The sequence below is a fragment of the Eucyclogobius newberryi genome, unplaced genomic scaffold (genome assembly GCF_026437365.1).
Source record: "Eucyclogobius newberryi isolate DKJ021-1_F unplaced genomic scaffold, fEucNew1.0.hap1 SCAF_8, whole genome shotgun sequence".
Classification (NCBI taxonomy): Eukaryota; Metazoa; Chordata; class Actinopteri; order Gobiiformes; family Gobiidae; genus Eucyclogobius; species Eucyclogobius newberryi.
Genome location: NW_027316500.1, coordinates 9,791,834 through 9,811,841, shown reverse-complemented (window position 1 = coordinate 9,811,841; position 20,008 = coordinate 9,791,834). Strand labels below are relative to the sequence as shown.

At 41.1% G+C, this 20,008-nt stretch overlaps 1 protein-coding gene across 4 annotated transcripts in view; it reads right to left on the bottom strand.

Moving 5' to 3' along the window:
- egln1a (egl-9 family hypoxia-inducible factor 1a) overlaps positions 1-20,008 on the bottom strand; it is a 35,251-nt gene that overhangs the window by 10,180 nt on the left and 5,063 nt on the right. For 3 of the 4 annotated variants that reach the window (XR_011925334.1, XM_072436576.1, XM_072436573.1), the window contains exon 2: positions 663-782. The exons of the other annotated variant lie outside the window; for it this stretch is intronic. Coding sequence is in view for 2 of the 3 variants with exons in the window: in XM_072436576.1 (XP_072292677.1) it covers positions 663-782 (120 nt within the window). In the remaining variant the exon portion in view is untranslated. The remainder of the gene's footprint in view (positions 1-662; positions 783-20,008) is intronic. 4 annotated transcript variants of the gene reach the window in all.

Sequence of the window (20,008 nt, the reverse complement as noted above, 5' to 3'; positions counted from 1 at the left end):
ACCTTTTAGAACACAACCTGTGGGACACCCACAGCTGAAGCACAATAACCGTGCACTCGAGCAGGTGAAGGCCGTTCAATCCAAGCCTGAAAAACACGCCGTCCTCCAGTGCCATTGCTCGTAATGTTTCTCGTTAACAAGCAGACTTCCAAACACACGGAGCATCAATTAAGCTTTTAAGCAAGTTAAGATTGTGCTTTGCCAGAACAGTGTTCCCAGATGAACTGGGGCTCTGCTCTACTGTGAACACCGACAGAGCTGCTGCAAAGCAGCGCAGTGTGATCCGCGGCATCGCGGAATTGTGACGTGGAAAAAAATTTAATATAATTCTGGGAAACATTGAAAAAAACAAAATGATAATATTGTGAAAAATAAAATGCTTTTTAGTTGAATGAATTCAAAAGGAACACAAAAACCAGCATTGATTTAGAACAGAGGACATTCCATGAGAACAACTGCAGTGTTTAGACATGTAACTAAAACTTATTCTCATTCATTCATAATGAACAAATGGTTTATTGAGAATTATTCAGGCTTAGTAACTACTTAAATGATAACAAATGCCTAACCCTAAATAATTCTTAACAATTTGTTCATTACGACTTAAGTTTCATTAGGGCTATTGTAAGTGTAGTTATTTGAAAACATATGACTCCACATACCTTGACATCCCAGTCTTTGTTTAGGTAGTATATGCAGGTGACGCAGCGCCCGTCACCGTTGGGATTGTCCACATGACGAACATATCCTGTGCCGTTTCCCGGGTAACATGCAACCATCGCCTGGAAAAATAAACATATTAAAAAACGATTATTTACACAGCTACAGACACTTAACCTGGCACTGCACACAGAAAAACAATATTCACAATCAGATGCAATTAACATAGCAAAGATACTTCTGAATGTATGTCTTTATGTATTGAATTTGAACAAACTTAGTGTCTTGCTTCTTTGGTTTTGCTTCACACATGGATACCCGAAGCTGGTAAACAAACAAACACAAAAATGCTTATTGCAATAAAAGATAATACATTGATATAGCTGATATTTCTACCATACCTAAATCAATTATTCTGGTAGTTAAACAGAATCATACTGCTGTGTGCTGTCAGCATCTAATTACAGAACGTTTTAACCTCCACAAAGCAGGAAGTGCCCTTCCTAAATATAATCTGGTTCTGCTTTTCACATTTTAAGACCATAAAAATCTGGTGCAGCACTTTTACACAAGAGGCTGTTGATCCTAGAAGGACGATACTGGTCATTATAATGTCCATGGCTTGAAAAAGTGTTCGTGCCCCTGGACCTTTTCCACATTTTGTCATGTCACGACCACATACTTATTTAAATTGTATTGAGCAACACAATGTGGCACACAATTGTGAAGTGGAAAGAAAAGTGTACATGATTTATGATGCTAAATTTAACTTGCAGCATGCAAAAGTATTCAACCTCTTTTCTCTGAGTGCAACCAATTTGAGTCAGAAGTTTCTTGATGATTGCTGAAAGATTGAATGTTGACCTAATGTATAAATAAGAGTCCTTCTCATAAAAAGATTTCCCAAGCTTTGAACATCTCACAAAGCTGTTCAATCCATCATCCGGAACTAGAAAGAGAATGGCACATGTACAAACCTACCAAGACATGGCCGTCCACCAAAACATACATCTGAAGAAGCAGAGCTGTGATCAGAGAGCCGAGAGGCCCATGGTCACTCTGAAGGTGACCACAGCTCAGGTGGACAGGGAATCTGTCCACAGCACAACTATTAAACGTGCACGACACAAATGTGGCCTTTATATAAGAGGGGCAAGAAGAAGCCATTGCTGAAAAACAGCCATAAGAAGTCCTGTTTGCACTTTACCAGAAGCCGTGTGGAGGACAGAGCAAACATGTGGATGAAATTGCTCTGGGGTCTAATCAGACCAACATTAAAAGTTTCGGCATAAAAGCTAAACACTGTGGTGGAAAACTAACATGGCACATGACTCTAAACACCCGGTGAGCAGGGACGGGGAAACTGCTCAGAGTAAAGAGTGAAGAGTGATGGAGCCAAATACAGGGCCATCTTGGAATAAAACCTGTTGGCGTCAGCAAAGACTTAAACATTCAGCAGAACATCAAACCTAAACATAAAGCCAGAGCTACAATGCAATAGTTTCAAACTAAACATATTCATGTGTTGCAAAAGCTCAATCGAAAATCTGTGGCAAGATCTTAAAACTGCTGTTCACAAATGCTCTTGAGCTTGAGCTGTTTTGCAAAGAAGAATGGGCAAAAATGTCTGTAGATGAGCAACGCTGGTAGAAAACATACACCAAAAAGACTGAGCTGTAATTGCAGAGAAAGACCGAATACTTTGGCACGCTGCAGTTTTTTTCAAATCTGTAAATCTTGTATAATTTTCCTTCCACTTCACAATTGTGTAGCACTTTGTGTGTCGAGTTACAGATACAATTGCAAGCCACTGTAAAAAAGATTACTGATAAATTAACAAAATATTTTTACAAAGTGCATTGCACTGCATAGTATGAACCTTGTCTCAAGTCATTGTACAAGTCCCAAGCCTTTATAAAAGACAAGTTTGGGATATCTTAAGTTTAATCACATTAAAAATAGAAATGAAAAATCTGGTTCTTGTGAAAGGAATATTGTTGTTGATATGATCATTACCATGTACTAAAATGTGTCACACAAAAAGTGAATGGGCCATTAAATGAACAAAAAAGTGTACTTTTAAAAACTTAATAAGCACTTCTTCCTATCATTTTTAATAGTTTTATTTATAGATGATATGCTTGATATAATTTTGTATACCAACAAAATCAAATTTAAATATTATACATTTTCCCTCCCGTCTCTGATGGAAAGTAGTGCTTAAAAGGAGCCTGAAACTGTTCTTTCTAGTCCAGAACACATTTGTGTCCAGAACACATTTGTGTCCCCTGATGTTGCTGCAGAAGAGGATTTTGGCACAACCACAGAGCATTGCCTTCCTCTCACCTGCACCGTGAGCGATAAAGCTGCTCACAACACAGCTGCCCCATTATAAACGTTAAACAAGGAAATAAACTATAGATATTGCTCCGCGCAACCACTTCCCATCACCCTTTCTTTAAGACCTGCATGATCCTCCGGTGCGTTGGCACCGACCAGACCCCTATGCGCTCCTGTAAACCTCCTGAGTAAACAGCTCGCCGATCCCCCCGGAGGATGGGAGGCACAAGTGGGGACAAGCACAGCGCCTCCAGGACTCACACAGACACCCGAGACACTGAGAAAATATCACAAGTTGTATCAACTAAACACTTGCATCTGCTTGTGACAAATGAGTTCAAGCCCTCATTTAAGCTGTGATATTGCAAACAAAGAGGCAGCAGCGTCAAGATAATCTAGCAACGTTATTGAAAACTTTACATTGAGAATTGCAACCTGTCCTCAACCCGAACCAAGTACAAATGTGTCGACTGTATTTTTCAGTTGCAGCGATACAGAAAAAATACACATCATGATATCAAATGTGTGTGTCACGATTATTGTAGAGAAAAATAACACAATATAATTTATTATTCAGTTACTGACAAAGTGAATTCCTGACCTATAGTTTTTGAATGATAAAATAAATAATTTTTTAGACTATAGATTTAATTAAAGACTTAATTTTGCTTCATAAATTGTCATAATCATTATAACTATAACGATAAATACTGTGACCTGAATATTCACGATTATTATTTAATCAAAATAATCTTGATTGCTGATTTTATTCTATTTGATTAAAAATCCAATCATTTGATTTTCTTTTTCATTAAGTCAGACTAAAATATGCTTCATTTCATCAGAAATAATCAAAGCCAAAAATGCATTGAAACGTCACACATTTATAATATTATTTTATAGTAAACTATAATTTATAATTTAACATTTTCAAACACAAACACAGTGTAATTTGTAAGTAATCATATGCATCTGTGCATTTTGGTCTGTATAGAAACGTTGATCTTAATTTGACAATATCTGCATTACTCATAATACATGAATGCCTTTGTATTGTATAGTACTTTTCCAGATGCTACTTACTCACTATTAGGGTTGCCACTAACAATTATTTTAACTTAGTTTTAGTCAACAATTATTTTTTCCATCGTACATTGAGATCATTGAGATTTTTGTCAAATATTCTATTAATATTATATGGACCACAACAGAAACGTGCAAGTATGGAGTGGCTTTGTTCATGTCTTGGGAGTGACTGGACAGTTTAATCTCCCTCTTCAGTAAGAAAAAGTTAGAATACTTCTGTAAGCCACTGTCACTAGTCCTGTCACAATAACACTTTTGAGGAGACACATACATGGAAAATAACCTTAAAGCTGGATAATGCCAGTAAACTTTTTCCAAATATATAACATAATACATAAGAATGAAACAATAAATAAGAATGAAACACTAAATAAATAAGAATTAAACACTGGTACTTTAATCAGTAGCTATAATCAATCAAATATGTTACTTATTCAACCCTCTAATGCAAATATCTTATGGTTCTACAAAAGAAAAAGCAAAATCTCCAATAGTGAAGAGAAAAAGAGTACAAAATTGAGCCCTAAAAAAAACTATTCCAGCTTTCATACATTGAACGATGCGTCACTTCAGTAACTATTGTGACAGTTCTTCCATTACCATACGTTCATCGTCATTTCAGCCCTATTATTGCAAACTTAAACCCTGTGGATGACATTTCCATATTCCCTGTCATGTTTTGCCGTTACGTTGGCATCGCGTGCCTGGTTTTTGGTTTGTGCCAACGCCTGCACGAGAATATGACGTCCGAGACTTCTTTTCCTCTATCTGACCGTGGCAGCTTGCGTCAGTCCACATTGTGTTGGCGATGCAGGTTACCACTGGAATGCACTTCAAAGCTGAAAACAACCAATATATGACAAGAGAGGAGCGGGTGGGGAAGAGCCTCCGAGGTGGGAAGTGGCGCTGGGACCGTGACGCACAGTTCGACAAAGGGGGTGTCGCCTAGGAACAGGGCGAAAATAGAAGAAAATCGAAGCAAGTAAAGGAGTCGAAGCTTGTGAGCGGCATGTGCGCTGACAAAGAGCTTCCTGTAGTGTATTTAGAGGGGCAAAAGAGAGAGAGGGAGAGGGAGGGGCGGGGCAGCATGTAGGAGTGAACTGCGGTAAACTTTGACTCCTGGCCTTCCTCCAGAGGGAGCAGTGTTTTAATGGTCGTGCTACGTGCAGAGCGTGAGGGAAGGTCTGATCCTCTGTCCCCCCCACCCTCCTTCCCTCACGCCAACTGCTGCTGCCGAGGCCAAACACAGAGCGTGCAACTACGCTGGTGTAAAGCCTGAACTCATTATAAACAATAATATATGTGTTTGTTCTGAGTATTGTGAGTTATGAGAGTATTCAGGAAGCGAGTAGAGAGCGATTGATATGGGTTTTGTCTCGTTCGATGCGATACAGATCCAGATAAACCCATGGCTAAAAAGATAGTTTTCCATATGGTGTAATTTTTATTCACTACAAAGTCACACATATCCCTGTTTTACCACATACCTAGTAATGTAATCCTGTTTTGTGCAGTACCTACTTTGCAATAAAACATAAACAACATCAACTTCAGTGAGCTTTTTGTTAGTGTTTCCTCACCATTTGGTTTTCTCGATTCCTGCATATTTAAATAATCCTGTCTTGTCCTACATTTGAGACTCGAGTGCTCAGAAAATGCTGATGTCATTTCAATACCAAATACTTTGACACATAATAATAAAACAAAAATAATTATGGACGGTGGACAACATGGTCATATAGATCAAACGTTTCAAAAGTGTGGAAATAATAGAACTATAGCTGCAACAATTCTGCAGGATTTAAATTTGAATATGGTTAAGACTATGAAAACTACGGCTGTTGGATGTCTAAAATAGCTACATTCAAAAAGCCACAGCAGTGTACTGAACGACTGGCATGCAAATGATGGTAATAATATGCTTTGGCATTTCTGAGTCGACAGCGGTGCCATTTGAACCAGAACACATCAGACGAGGTTAGTTACACCATCATATATAGAGTTTAGGTAAACTATCAAATGTTAATGACAAGGTTTAATTCTACACCAACATTAGCAATGAGTAATGTAGCAATCCAAATATGAACAACGAAAACATGAATAGTTTAAACAGGAGTGCATAAAGTGAAAACACCCCAGCACAGACGTTCACAGAGTATCGTGATTTCAATATACTGAGATTCACAATATACTGCAATTCCATATTAATGTGTATTGCCATAATAAAGGATACATTTTTATTCCTCGCTCTTGTATGTATTGTCAATTTACAAAAGGACATGATTGAAATTAGTCATTTTACTTCCACCAGATTTTTCTAAATCTTTTAAAACGCCTGTAATGACAAAACAAAAAAACTCCTTTACCAGCATAAATCAACAATTTGAACATGCAACAATTTGGTCAATCTTTTTCCAATTCTAAAGGCAATAAATTGAAACACCCTGCCCTAGTTTAGTTCTAGTTAAAGAATAACACCTTTTCCACAATCACTATCCTGCACACATAAGTTACGTTCACACTGCTGGTCTTTATGCTCAATTCAGATGTTTTCCCCTTAAATCAAATTTGTTTCACATTGCAAATAAAAAAAACTGTGTGAACCATCAGCCCTGAAGAATCTGATGTGAAGAAGAAAAGGACAAAACCAGGAGTTGTGCTGATCAATGACTATAATGAGGAAGCACAATTTGTCAATACAAGCAATAGTCATCTACATTTTTGTCTTCAATAAGCAAATGTTGATATTTTGTCTTTGTCAAACTTTAAAGAACCAATTCAGCTTAAAACTTAAACTTTTTGTTTGCTCTTTCTAGCTTTGTTCTGGTTGTCTGGCGTTTGAAAGTTGAAGTTAAGGTTACTTTAAAAGATACCCATGTAATTTGACGCAGTAATTTCATCACTTGATCGACCTTTTGCCCTTTGACCTTTGCACTTATGTGAACTGGCTTTTCTGGGCCAACAGTTCTTCCTCATTCCTTTGGCCTTCGTTAGCGGCTGACCGAGTGGCGCTGCCGCTGTGTGTTCGACTGCATTCCTCCAACACGACTTCTGAGGCCATTTACACAGAAGGAGGATCCAGCTATTGTCGAGTCAAGGAGAGGTCAGAGTCAGGAAGTTTTCAGTTTGGCCCCCACCACAGAAGAGCCGGGGGTGGGGCTTCACATTATAAACAACGGAGAGCGAGTGAGGACAACAGTGTTTTGATCTACAGGGAAGTTACCAGGGATTTGACAGTTCTCTGGACAGCGTGGTGTAGTGACATTTTCCAGTGGATGTAAATAGAGCAGCTCAAAAGAATGACAAGAAAAAAACAATGGAGTAAAGGAAATAGAGTGGACTAGGGCTGCAAACAACTATCCTTATCTTATGATATATAAAACCCTGCTAACTCTGTAGTTGTATTAACGATTCATATTTCAGTCTAATCTCAAATGTTAAAGCTCCTTGACGTGAACTTTGAACAGATATAAATGATAATGCTGGTCAATAATGTTTATATATTTTGGCAACATTTTTGAGCCTTCAACTGAAGACGTTTAAAATAAGCTAAATCAATTACTTCTGCCAAAAAATACATATAGCTTTTGTTACAAGGAGACGTGAAGTTACAGAGCTTCCAGTAACTCATTTCAAAAATACAACTGTAACTCGTTTAGAAAGAGGACGCAGCATTACAGTTGTCATCTCTAATCATCAATGATCGTCTTGAGTCTGAAGTCAATCCTCTGCAACTGAAAGCCTGTGGTTTGGAACAGGCTTCATACATTGGAAGATTTATTTTATTTTAAAACAAAGTATTGTTTCGTTTTAAAGGGCACACATTATGCATTATTTGTATTGTTAATGGCCTTTCAACATGCTCTTTACTATCTTTGTTATGCCATTTCATATGTTAGAACATAAAATAATGCATCTACTGAAAGTCCTTCCCTTAGTTGCACTTCCCTCTACATTAGTAAGAGAAGTTCCTTAATTATGAATGGAGTTAGAACTCATCTACTGGCAGCAAAAGGGAGTTACAAAGCTTGCCCCGGCCGGCATGCTAATGCTAATACAGATACACAGTTGTAATCAATTCAATTTCATAGCAGAAATGCTCTGAACAAGTCTGACAATGAATTATGTTATGTTATAACATACACATGCATCATCTGCCTTTATATATAGTATGTGATATGTATATACATATGTATATGATATACTGTGAGAGGCCTGTAGTCCCTCTCCTGTGTTATTGTGTTATGGCGCTGGTACAAAGCAGTTTTGCTGAAATATATTTTCTCCAAATTCTGGTTCATCTGTCAGTCAATCTGCTTTCTCCCTCTCCAAAGCTCCATGTGCTTCAGGTCAAAAACAATGGTACTGAGCATGCGCGGTTCATTCAAATCACACTGTATCAATGTGAAAGGTATGATATGGCCCCGCCCTAGTCCAGATATAGGCTTGGCTTGGTCCTGTTCTAGTCCAGGATTAGTTTCAAACTTAGTCCTTGTTTAATCCCAGTTTTGATGTGGTTTATGGGCAAGTGTGAACGCACCTAAGACTAAGGAATCCTGTTCTTCTACTGCTAAAAAAGTACCACTTTTGCCAGTTGTCTCATTGTTACGGTTTATGTGGGAAAGCCTCCTCCTGCCATTGTGTTGAAGACTGTTATCTCCGTCCCATCAGGCATGTACTATTGTTTATTTTTCTCAGTCTCACAGAAGGCCTCAGACATGTGCAAGTCAAGCTCAAATAAATCAGGCTCAGACTAGATCATGCCTGACAAGAAGCGGCAGCATATCTGATCAAAGTGACACGCGCTCAGCACTTACTGTAAACTATGTTGGATCTCTGAACCCATCTCAAGCAACATTCACACATAAACTTACTACTACAATATCGCACTGTCTCAAAGCCACATCCAGCCACTGCTTTGAATATTACACTAACATGAGGTCAATTTTTGAATGCTCCACTTCATACAGAGAAAAAGAAACAAAGAAAAAGAGCCTCGCACTGTGGGCTGAGAATCACAGTGTTCCTCACGATTCGATATCTCCATTTGTGATACATGCAGAAATCAGTATTGCACATGATATTCTGAGCTATGCCACTATATTCAAAGAATTGAATACATTTTAACAGCAGTATTTCTTAAACCACTGCACAAACGTAACACTTCAATAGTCAAATCGGTGACCATGTCAAATACTAATAATATTGCAGAAACAAATTTCCTTTAAACAAGTAACAAAAGTGAAGTAATTATAGTTATTAGTCTGTCAAAACAAAATACTATATGGAGTAGAATGATTGTCCAGATGAATGCATTTATATAATTTTGATATTATTCCTCTTGAAAGTTCTGGCTTATATGCCTTAAAATATTTAAGAGTTATAAATGGTCATTGCTTTGTTTAATTACTTTGTTATCCAAGTTCTGTATGTTTTGTTATACATTTTCCTTGCTATGAATATATATTTTTTAGACCCAGAAAACATGATCCAATGTGTATGTTTTAGCTGAAACATAAACAAATATAAAAGCATAAATCTACCACAAAGACAATTACAATATGTTCTTTAGATGGGGCAATGGAGTTGGGTCCGATACTCATTGATTCCATGTTAGTCTGAATGTAAGCAGATAGAAAACCTCAAGAATGGATTCCTTCTTGATCGAGAGCGTCCACTCAAAGTGATTCAAAAGTGTGCGTCCTGAAGAGTGTGGACTGTGGGAACCAGTGACCAGGGGCCTCTTCTCGGGCCGGTCCTGTTCAGTCAGCGGGATAGAGCTGTGGCCTCCAGAGGAAATCCCTGTTAGAGCCAATGACCCAGTTATTTCTTTTCTTCTTTACTGTGTCCCGTGAACAATAGGGGGCATATAGGATCCAGCCGCTTCCCTTCACCCTCAATATGCTGCGTGCTTTAGAGGAAATGCAAGCGCTAGATGTAAAATGCAAAGATCTGCAAATGGAGAGTCAGAAGTTTGCTTCCGTCTGCTGTTGGAGAAATGATGAGTCAAGCTGGGGGGACACTACACAACTTTTCTAGTTGCGAGAGATTTAGTTCCCTAGGGCCAAAAGCTGTGCCTCAGGAGCAGCCCAGAGGCAAGGCCGATGAGAGGTGCAGGGCTCTGGGTGAGCATGTGTGTGGCTGGTTTACCCCCAAACCCAGCAGTGAGAGGCAGAGCGTGATCACAGTCTGAGGCTGCTCCTCGCTGGCTCAGCTGGGCTCATAACGGCCCTGACTCGCTGTGAAAAGTGCTGCTTCCCTTTTCACTTGGAGAACTGACTGGTGGACACTGTCACGCTGCTTGGGCAACATTTGCATGTTGTTGTTCATGGGATTTGTGTGGATTATTTTTCTTACAGCATTCACAAGTGCAATATAAATGTGAACATTTAACCATTTAACATGTTAGACGTATGGGAATGAAAGAAAATTAAAAGATGTCACAGTTGACATGTGCGATTCACAATCTCAGTTCATTAATTAATCATTAGAATGGCAGACCAACCAATCTGTGCCATCAGCCCCTCCAACCATCATCACTCACTCCCTCACACACCAGAGCGGGCCATGTGGGTGAAGTGTCTTGCCCAAGTAACCGCAATATTGCAATACACATGCATACTGTCACTTATGCCTGCTGTTATTTTTGGTTGCTATCATTCAAGATTTTATTTATTTTTCCAAAAACATAAAACTTGGCCTTTAGTAACGATTTCATGAACATTTCTTCCTCCAAAGTCGGACCTCTGCTCTAAACCACATGTTTTGACTGACAGAGACACTGACTCGATCTTGATCTGTCGATCTTTTGATTAATTGCTCAGCCCTAGTGCTGAGTCATGCACAGTTACAGTAATGGAAATGGTTTCACCACGGCAGCCCTACTAAGAACACGACAACAGAAGCTCCCATCCGAGTTCTAACCAGGCCCCGTCTTGCCTTTCATGAATAATTTATCCATGAAATCAAATTTATTCAGGGTAATATTTACATTAGCAAGTCTATGCCCTTGGGGAGTGGAGGAGAACAATCTGGACCAGCAGGATCTGGGGATTGACAGACTCCTGATGCAAACGCCTCTAATGATGAAATACATTATTATTTTAATACATGATTTTTAAGTAAATTAACAGAGGTAAGGGCTGGTCGATATGGAAAATACAAACAATCAATTTATTTCTCCGTAGTAATCATCCAAAGAGCTAAAGTCTGGACGTCCAAAACGACCGCTTTACTGAGGATTTACTTTAGACTTCTCCATTAAAAACTCCCAAGCTAATTACTGACAACTTGAAATGATTGGCTCTCAATTCAGTTCAAATGTGATTAAAAGCACAGCCCTTGGAAAGCGTTCCACCTCAGCAGTGCAGAGCGTTTGGTTGCAGTAGTTTCTGGGTCTGACTCAGCGCCTCCACCCACAGCGCCTCCACCCACAGCCACAGTAAATGAGATCAGAGTTTAGAGGATGAGCCGCTGAAACCTCCCGGTGCCAAAGGACTTTCATAACAGCCGCAGCAGCACTGTTCGACTGCACGGGTCGATATGAAAGGCCAGGCAATCGAAATGTATTCTGTAAAGTTTACCGTTTTAAGAATCTTCCCTCACAATAATACTAAACTGCCCAAGCAGATCAGTCTGAACTTTATTATTAAGAGGTCGTTGTTAGACGTCTTTCCATGCCAAACGTTATTGTGTAAATTCAATGTGTGCATTACTGGGGCACATAGATGTAGGTCTGGTTTTCATAGGTTTTTGATCAAATCCAACCAGTTTTGCCTCTGACTTGTATCAGTGTCTCTCAGATTTTAAAAAGTAAACAGCCATGACATACACATCTGTTTATAGCTTAAGAAGGTTTGAGATGCAAATCTTTCATCAAATCCTAACTCAAAACTGTTGACTGTAAATATGCCACAGAACGTGACATAGAATGTTATACAATTAGAATGTGACACAAGTGATGTGAATAAACTAGAGCATCTGGATCGATGATAAACTCTTTCAACAAACACGTACAAGAGGTGACAAATAATCTTAAAACAGATTGTCATTCTTTTTTAGAAATGGAATGTATTTTCCTCTTAATTGTAGAACACAGTTAATCCAGGCTAGAGAGATAGATATAGATACACACAGAGACACAGACAGACAGAGACACAGAGAGACAGAGACACAGAGAGACAGAGACAGACAGACAGAGAGACAGAGAGACAGACAGACAGAGAGACAGACAGACAGAGAGAGAGACAGACAGACAGACAGAGAGACAGAGAGACAGAGAGACAGAGAGACAGAGAGACAGAGAGACAGACAGACAGACAGACAGACAGAGACAGACACACAGACACACAGACACACAGACACACAGACACACAGACACACAGACACACAGACACACAGACACACAGACACTCTTATTTATATTCTATAATAGAATCATTGGATGCAAGAAGAGAACAGCATTGAAATTGTGTTTGTTCATAAGGCTTTTGTTGGCAAGTTTGTTGCACCTCTGATCAAGTTGTCACCACTCAAGGTCTCAGGACAGTTTTTGTCTTACAGACACATCGTTTTAACACAGAGACAAGAAAAAAGGCGTTCACTTTCCTATGGAACAAAACACAGAGTGTTTAAATTGAATCATTTTATAGCACTGGTCAAGGACTACCCGCAGTGCTGGTGCACTTATATAACCATCTCATTGTGTATGTGCAAGTACGTTTTTATGTAGTTCTTAATTTTATGGAATGTTTTATTGGAGTTTCATTTGTATATCCTGTGTTTGTTTGTTTAAAACAGTGTTGTGTTTTAACAGTACCCATGATAAAGAACTTGTCATTGAGTCTTCACTGTATAAATAAATAAAAAGAATGAAAAAGCGAGCCCCTTTCTCAAGGCTCCACTTGGACTTGGGCCAGGAGCTGCTCTGACCGTCACAGCGTAGTAAACACACAGATAAACACAAGCCCTCACACCCAAATGCATGAAGCCTTTTCACTGCTTCAGGTGAACCTTTGGCCACAAAACTCAAATAACTGAATAAATGCAAGATGTTTAATGCCATACTGTGAAACATTCCAGGTAAAGCAATAATACCTTTACATTACCTCCAATCTTGGAACTATATACCAAATTAGGGCTGCAGCTATTGATTATTTTAGTAATCGATTAATCTATCGATTGTTCTTCAATTAATTTTTTGTACAATCCGTAAACTATTTAAAAGCATAATTAAATCGTTTTTTTAAATAAAAGTTATAGTTCATTGTAATAAACAAATAACAAATTGAGTTTCTGCCTAAAAAAACACATTTTATTCTTAATTTCACATAAGTTTGTCCCCAAAACAGCAACATTTCACTTCACCAGTCCAAGTGTTCTGTTTGAACATAAAGAATATATAAAGAAAATATATAAAGCGCTAATAAACTTGTCACCAGACTGTAACAGTATGAATATATTTGCGTTTCTGTCACATAACTTAAAATAAGACATTAGTTTGCAAAACATTGTGTGTGTTCGACAGTGATGCTGGTGTTTGGAGCTGTGGCTCTACATTTTGTCACTTTACGGCGTTGGCTCCGTGTCATCGCAGACTTTTTGTTTCACATCAGATTATTATAACACGGTCGTGCTCCTCCTGCTGTTTCCATAGATGTATTTGCCGTTTCAAGGCGCCGCAGAGGAGCGTGTGGCATGTTTGAAACGTACGAGTGTGACAGGGAAGCAGAGTGTGGAGCAGAGTGTGGAGCGAGTGTGGAGCGAGTGTGGAGCGAGTGTGGAGCGAGTGTGGAGCGAGTGTGGAGCGAGTGTGGAGCGAGTGTGGAGCGAGTGTGGAGCGAGTCTGGAGCGAGTGTGGAGCGAGTCTGGAGCGAGTCTGGAGCGAGTCTGGAGCGAGTCTGGAGCGAGTCTGGAGCGAGTCTGGAGCGAGTCTGGAGCGAGTCTGGAGCGAGTCTGGAGCGAGTGTGGAGCGAGTGTGGAGCGAGTGTGGAGCGAGTGTGGAGCGAGTCTGGAGCGAGTGTGGAGCGAGTCTGGAGCGAGTCTGGAGCGAGTCTGGAGCGAGTCTGGAGCGAGTCTGGAGCGAGTCTGGAGCGAGTCTGGAGCGAGTGTGGAGCGAGTGTGGAGCGAGTGTGGAGCGAGTCTGGAGCGAGTCTGGAGCGAGTGTGGAGCGAGTGTGGAGCGAGTGTGGAGCGAGTGTGGAGCGAGTGTGGAGCAGACTGTGGAGCAGACTGTGGAGCAGACTGTGGAGCAGACTGTGGAGCAGACTGTGGAGCAGACTGTGGAGCGAGTGTGGAGCGAGTGTGGAGCGAGTGTGGAGCGAGTGTGGAGCAGACTGTGGAGCGAGTCTGGAGCGAGTGTGGAGCGAGTGTGGAGCGAGTGTGGAGCGAGTGTGGAGCAGACTGTGAAGCGAGTGTGGAGCGAGTGTGGAGCGAGTGTGGAGCGAGTGTGGAGCGAGTGTGGCGCGAGTGTGGAGCAGACTGTGGAGCAGACTGTGGAGCAGACTGTGGAGCAGACTGTGGAGCAGACTGTGGAGCAGACTGTGGAGCAGAGCAGCAGACTGTGGAGCAGACTGTGGAGCGAGTCTGGAGCGAGTGTGGAGCGAGTGTGGAGCGAGTGTGGAGCAGACTGTGGAGCGAGTCTGGAGCAGAGTGTGGAGCAGAGTGTGGAGCAGAGTGTGGAGCAGAGTGTGGAGCGAGGGTGGAGCGAGTGTGGAGCGAGTGTGGAGCGAGTGTGGAGCGAGTGTGGAGCGAGTGTGGAGCAGAGTGTGGAGCAGAGTGTGGAGCGAGTGTGGAGCGAGTGTGGAGCGAGTGTGGAGCAGAGTGTGGAGCGAGTGTGGAGCGAGTGTGGAGCGAGTGTGGAGCGAGTGTGGAGCGAGTGTGGAGCAGAGAGTGGAGCGAGTGTGGAGCGAGTGTGGAGCGAGTGTGGAGCGAGTGTGGAGCGAGTGTGGAGCGAGTGTGGAGCGAGTGTGGAGCAGAGAGTGGAGCGAGTGTGGAGCGAGTGTGGAGCGAGTGTGGAGCGAGTGTGGAGCGAGTGTGGAGCGAGTGTGGAGCGAGTGTGGAGCGAGTGTGGAGCGAGTGTGGAGCGAGTGTGGAGCAGAGAGTGGAGCGAGTGTGGAGCGAGTGTGGAGCGAGTGTGGAGCAGAGAGTGGAGCGAGTGTGGAGCAGAGAGTGGAGCGAGTGTGGAGCGAGTGTGGAGCGAGTGTGGAGCAGAGTGTGGAGCAAGTGTGGAGCAAGTGTGGAGCAAGTGTGGAGCAGAGTGTGGAGCAGAGTGTGGAGCGAGTGTGGAGCGAGTGTGGAGCGAGTGTGGAACAGAGAGTGGAGCAGAGTGTGGAGCGAGTGTGGAGCGAGTGTGGAGCGAGTGTGGAGCGAGTGTGGAACAGAGAGTGGAGCGAGTGTGGAGCGAGTGTGGAGCAGAGTGTGGAGCGAGTGTGGAACAGAGAGTGGAGCGAGTGTGGAGCAGAGTGTGGAGCAGAGAGTGGAGCAGAGTGTGGAGCGAGTGTGGAGCGAGTGTGGAGCGAGTGTGGAGCGAGTGTGGAGCGAGTGTGGAGCGAGTGTGGAGCGAGTGTGGAGCGAGTGTGGAGCGAGTGTGGAGCGAGTGTGGAGCGGGGGTTCGAGGTGGCGCGGTGAGGACGCGGAGGCTGGAGCGGGCGGCGCGCGGAACCTGCTCTTTTACACAACAAAACTCTTCCCGGTCGCAGCTATAATAGATCCATGAGTCACACTCGTGAGTTTAAAACACGCCGCTCTCTCTGTTGTGCTTCAGCTGCTTCAGGAAGAAGCTCCGTGGGAAACAAAAGCGCCACAAGTCGTTCCGTGTGCTCCGCGCGCCACAGATTCACGTGTTTTTAATAAAATATGTAAATTAAACGAAGCATCGAATCAATAAAATGATAATCGAGGCTTTTTTGTAATCGAATTATTCGATTAGCACGAATAATCGTTGCAGCCCTAAACCAAATCATTAAAACACAAATTGCATTTTCTAGTATAGAAATGCATTAATGCCTCTAAGAAGAACACATTAATTAATTACTAATTTTACTTAACTAAAAACATCAACAACACCCAAATAAATAATTAACTTAATGCCTAATGGATACGTCTCACAAAAAGGTCTTAAAAGGTACACAATGTAATCCATCTGGCTAAAAACATCAATTACTTAATGGCTCATTTCTCATTCAAATACAGCAGAATGTTGCCGTGTATAATTTAGCCTCATGGAGTCGTTACATGAAGAGGATTCTGAGCGAGAGTAAAGTTATATTGGCGAGCTTTAATCCAGTATCTTGGGTCAATTCATAACCACCGTCAGATTTATGACCGACCTCTGACATGTGTTTCCAGAGCAGTAAACAACTGGCCTTATTGTTAAGTGTTTGATGGCAGAACAATATGACGGAAGGAGCTTGGCATGCGAGGTGCAGGCCTCAAACAGTATTGATACTCCGTATCAATACTGAGTCACAGTATCGATATTTTCGAAGAAATGGCCTGTAAGCTTTAAATAAGGTGGAATAGTACCTTTGATCTGCTGTTTGGGCCACGCTCCTCTGGGCCGAGGCAAGAAGCAGCTGTGGACCTGATCAGAAGCTGATCTGTGCAGAAGATGCTGCTGCAGCATGTTCAGACCATGTTAATTGTTTGGCAAGAAACATGCAATACTTTACTAGAATGTGTTCCTTATATTCCTATTTGGATCAGTTGGTTGGATGTATGAAGTTATTAGACCAGAATGGATTTATAAATAAGTGCTTTGTGGATAAACATGATATTTCATACATTTTCTTATTCAGAGTAAAAACATGACCCATTTTTCCAAAATGTATCGGGATACATATCGTAATGAGGGAATTATATCGGAATATACATGTATCGGGATACGTATCGTATCGCGAGGGTCTTGGCAGTACCCAGCACTACCGCCTATAGCTCACCGTCCAATGACCGGCCCCGTCCCGGCATCACATGACCTCCTCCAGCCTGCTGCTTACTCTATAGAGCTTTAGGATTTAGGTCAATGGACAACTTCCTCATAAGCCTCATTCCCTAATTTTGCGATTGACTGCTAATATGTGAGCCCACATGTGAAGTAGGGATGTCAAAATTATTAAGTTAACAGATAATCGTTATTACTCAGGTCACAATATATATATAATCGTAAGAACCCAAAAAACATTTGTGACGAGTTCAGAAGCAAAATTATAATTATTCTTTTTTTCTCCAATCTATTGTCAAAAGAATTTACCTAAATGTAAATACCGTACTTTTCTGACTTTTTCCCACACTCTGAACCTTGCGGTCGTTACAACCGTGCGTCTAATTGATCGATTTTACAGGCCAATGGCCACCGGGGGCAAACTAGCAAAAAGAGCAAGTGTTTGACACACTGTAGAAGAAGACGTCAAGAACAGGCGCTATATTTATGTGTAAATATCTCATGTTACAACGTGGGCACCTGCGGTTTACTGACAATATTATTGGCTGATGGAAATAAGGGTGTCACAATGTCTAATTTCTGCATTATGATTCATGTGAGCAGAAACATCACAATAAAACGATCAATACTGACACATTTGATTTTCTTTCATTCCAATACATTACTGTCCCGATACTATGTGACCAGCTTCATGAACTCAAGCTTTCTGAATGCAAAAGTAGAGTTCTACATTTAGGTGTACTTTTTGGGTCCAGATTGAATAGAAATGACATAACCTTGCTTCTAAAACAGTCATGTTTAATAACGAATAATAGTTTTTAGTTCTTACGATTGTATTGTGCTCTGAATAATCACGATAATCGATTAACCAACTAATCTTAACCAGCATTTTGGTAGGTGTAAATAAAATGTAGTTTAGATGCATCAGTTATTATAATATGAAATGTAAAAAGAAACCGGACAATGACAAACTAGAGCTAGTCTCAAAACTAGAACTCATTTCAACAAGAATGGATACTGAACAGAACATCCCACATGAACTTTCCTAAACTCCATTGGTGTTGCACAGGCATCCGTTGCCCAACACACGGCTCTAACTGGGCTTGACACTTCAATCCCCCGGTGACTACGTCCAAATGTTTGACTTCTATAACAAGCGACGCAATGTCGGCTAAACACTTATCGAGTTACGCGAAAGGACAGCACGACGTTTTGAACAGGACTTATGTAAAGCTCAGGCATGAACGTTTATAAGGCCACATTATGAACGACTGCTGCTGACATGACACACACTGACACTGCACAGACAGGTCAAAGGTCAGAGGTCCACAGAAGGTAGTGTTTCTGAACACGCAGTTCATTTGAAAACAACTACTTTGGGCCAATGGCAGTAACATTTAACCCCCAACAGTGTAAAACAGGAGTGACTAAATGAGAAGAAATCATCATCGAGCTTGAATAAACTGAAGAATCAAAGTCATGTCTAAACCTGAGCCGAACACACATCAAACACAAACTTAACTTCAGATCAAAGGGATCCACAGTTTGTATTTTTAGCATCTTTCGAAATGCATGAAGAATTTACAATAATATCCAATTTAACTGTTATAATTATGACAAGAAACACAGATATTCACAATTATTGTATAACTTAACTAGGAAATACTCTTTTATTCACACTGTTAGGCTCTAGTGATTGATCAACGTTATGAAATTAAACTTTATTTTAAGTTTATAAGACATAAGGCCAGATAGTGTAGATTGAAATGACAATATCATGGTTATTATTTTGTCCTTCATTACGTGAATGTTCCTTCATTACGTACACGCTCCAAACATTTCTTCTACCATGTGTACGATGATAAATAAAAATAAAATTCAGTAAACGATCTAGCAAAAATATGTGATTTTTCTGACAAGAATTGCGATTAGATTTGTGTTCAAAGTTTACATTTAAACGCGAACAACTGAAATAGCCTCATGAATAGACAAAACTATTAAAAGAATCGCATGCATTTCAGAGCATATTTGCTCAGATATGAACTATAGCTGGCAGTTTTTATGCAGAATTAGATATTTTTGTGGAGAAAATGATGGCCCCTCAAAACTGGCATCATTCGCGATTTGCCAAGTGCGTCCGTTCAAATAGCGATTTCGGTTTGATTACGATAGACTACTGTTGGGGCTGTCACACAGGGGTCTAACAGCCGAACGTTATAGTAAATACACGCCTTTATGTAACGCTTCAAAGCCGTCACAAAGCAGAAACAAACACGTGCGGCTGCCTGCGACTTTCCACGATGTTATCAAGTGAAAACGGGGAAACGGAGACAATGACATTAAGTAACTATTTGGGCAAAACGCTTTTCCTCTATCTCTCCCGACGCGGAGCCGCTCTGCATTGTCTCAAGAGCCTTTGAGCTATTGATACTCGGCCGGAAGTCCACTTTTGTACAAGTCACGCTGGCCCGGGCCTGGTCGGCGGCCAGCGTGTTTTGCCAAGCACATGGAGGGCAGTAGGTGAGGAAGTCAAAGTTCTGCAGGAGGGTTTAGCGTAGCACAGTGGGCAGCTGCGTCCACCCAGCACCGGGCTAAAAATAGCGTCACAACTGCTAAGCATGCAAAGTCATTTTGAGCAGCGCTTCACTAGGCCACGCCGCCGGCTTCATTCACAAAACTGCATCGTGCGTTTGGCTAGGGTGAGGTATTTAGGAAACATTTTGACTTGTTTGAGCGTAAGCAAAGTTTTCAGGACACAAAACGAGATAAACGAAGATGAGGAAGTCGCTGAAAAAGAAGAAAATTCCAGAACTACTGCTCAGTATGACTAGATAACTGTTTACTGACGCTTGGAGGATGTTTTCTGTAGAGTTTGAGAGTACTAAATATCATGCAAATTCAAAGGGAATAGCAATTATGTGCTTTAGACAAGATATGAGACTAAATAAATAGCAGAAAAAATCAAATTACAGCAAAATGACCT